A 1,357-nucleotide genomic window follows, 5' to 3' on the forward strand; every position below is an offset into this window, starting at 1 on the left:
AAAACGTCGATGAAAGACACACACAAAAATGTTTATTAAGGTAATAAAATGGGGGGACCACACACATGTAGGTCACTATTTATTCTGATGTATTTTATAATCCACCTCAAATTCTCAAATGACGCAAATTCTGGGTTTTTTGGGGTTAGATTATAACATCTCGTTTGGTATATTTAGATAACAGAAAAAAAATGGTATCACTAGTCATTGTGGGATCACAGGACCATGCTGCTCTAAATAAAGTCCTGAACGACTACGCTCAAAAGAGACGGGAGAGGGCAGAGTTATAGTAGGAGGGATTTATTTCCTTCTCTCTCTCTCTCTCTCTCTCTCTCTCTCTCTTTGAACAGGGCCATCTCACTCTAGCATTCATGCCGTTTCCACCAATAAGCCCAATGAGCTGGGTGCGCACCGCCCACTGTCGGTGTGTGTATTTTTTTTTTCCTTCTCCTTTCCCCCCCTCGTTTTTTTTTTTTCTTTAAACGAGCTCTGGATGTGTAGATCGTCACATGTTTGGTTCTCCCCCCCTCCTCCTCCTCCTCCTCCTCCTCGGTTACGGAGACTTTAGCCGACATGTGTTATTTATTGGCCAGCTTTGGGAGAAGACGAACGCGTACGCTCAACCGGCTCTCTGGAAAATAGAGGATTAAAAAAAAAATAAAAGCGCGTCGGTTTCTTTAGCAACTCGAGTGGGAAAGAGGGGGAAGAAGCATTGTGTCTGAAGAGCGACGAAGGACGAGGATGGCGAGTCCGCCTAACACGGGAGAGCAGCCGTTATTACCCAGCAATACAAACAATATCAAGAAATGCGGGTATCTGAAGAAGCAGAAACACGGACACAAGCGCTTTTTCGTTTTAAAGGAGCAGTGCGAAGGTTTCCCTGCGCGTCTGGAGTACTACGAGAGCGAGAAGAAATGGAAAAACAAATCAGCCGCGAAGAGAGTTATTCCTCTGGACTGCTGCCTCAATATCAACAAGAGAGCGGACGCAAAACACAAATACCTAATCGCTCTTTACACCAAGGATGAGTATTTCGCCGTGGCTGCGGACAACGAGCAGGAGCAGGAGAGTTGGTACCGGGAGCTGACGGATTTAATGGGAGAGGGGAAAGTGTGCGACGGCTCGGCGTCCAACTCTGCCTCCTCGCTTGTCGGCTTCGACGAAGCGAGCTACGGGGTTATAACGCCGGTTTCCGCCGCCTATAAGGAGGTATGGCAAGTCATTCTGAAATCTAAAGGCCTGGGGCAAAGCAGGAATTTGACCGGGGTGTACAGACTCTGTCTTTCCAGTCGGACTATCAGCTTTGTGAAGCTCAACACGGAGATCGCCTCCGTCATTTTACAGCTGATGAATATCC

At 47.2% G+C, this 1,357-nt stretch overlaps 1 protein-coding gene across 1 annotated transcript in view; it reads left to right on the plus strand.

Annotated features, from left to right (window-relative positions):
- Nucleotides 1-477: 477 nt before the first annotated feature.
- The window catches only part of irs2b (insulin receptor substrate 2b), a 13,404-nt gene continuing 12,524 nt past the window's right edge, over nucleotides 478-1,357 (plus strand). Inside the window, exon 1 of the mRNA XM_061053457.1 lies at nucleotides 478-1,357. This exon is cut by the window's right edge and continues 2,703 nt beyond it. Coding sequence (XP_060909440.1) covers nucleotides 742-1,357 — 616 coding nt within the window. The 5' untranslated portion in view covers nucleotides 478-741.

This window comes from Labrus mixtus, chromosome 13 (genome assembly GCF_963584025.1).
Source record: "Labrus mixtus chromosome 13, fLabMix1.1, whole genome shotgun sequence".
In the NCBI taxonomy this organism is placed as follows: Eukaryota; Metazoa; Chordata; class Actinopteri; order Labriformes; family Labridae; genus Labrus; species Labrus mixtus.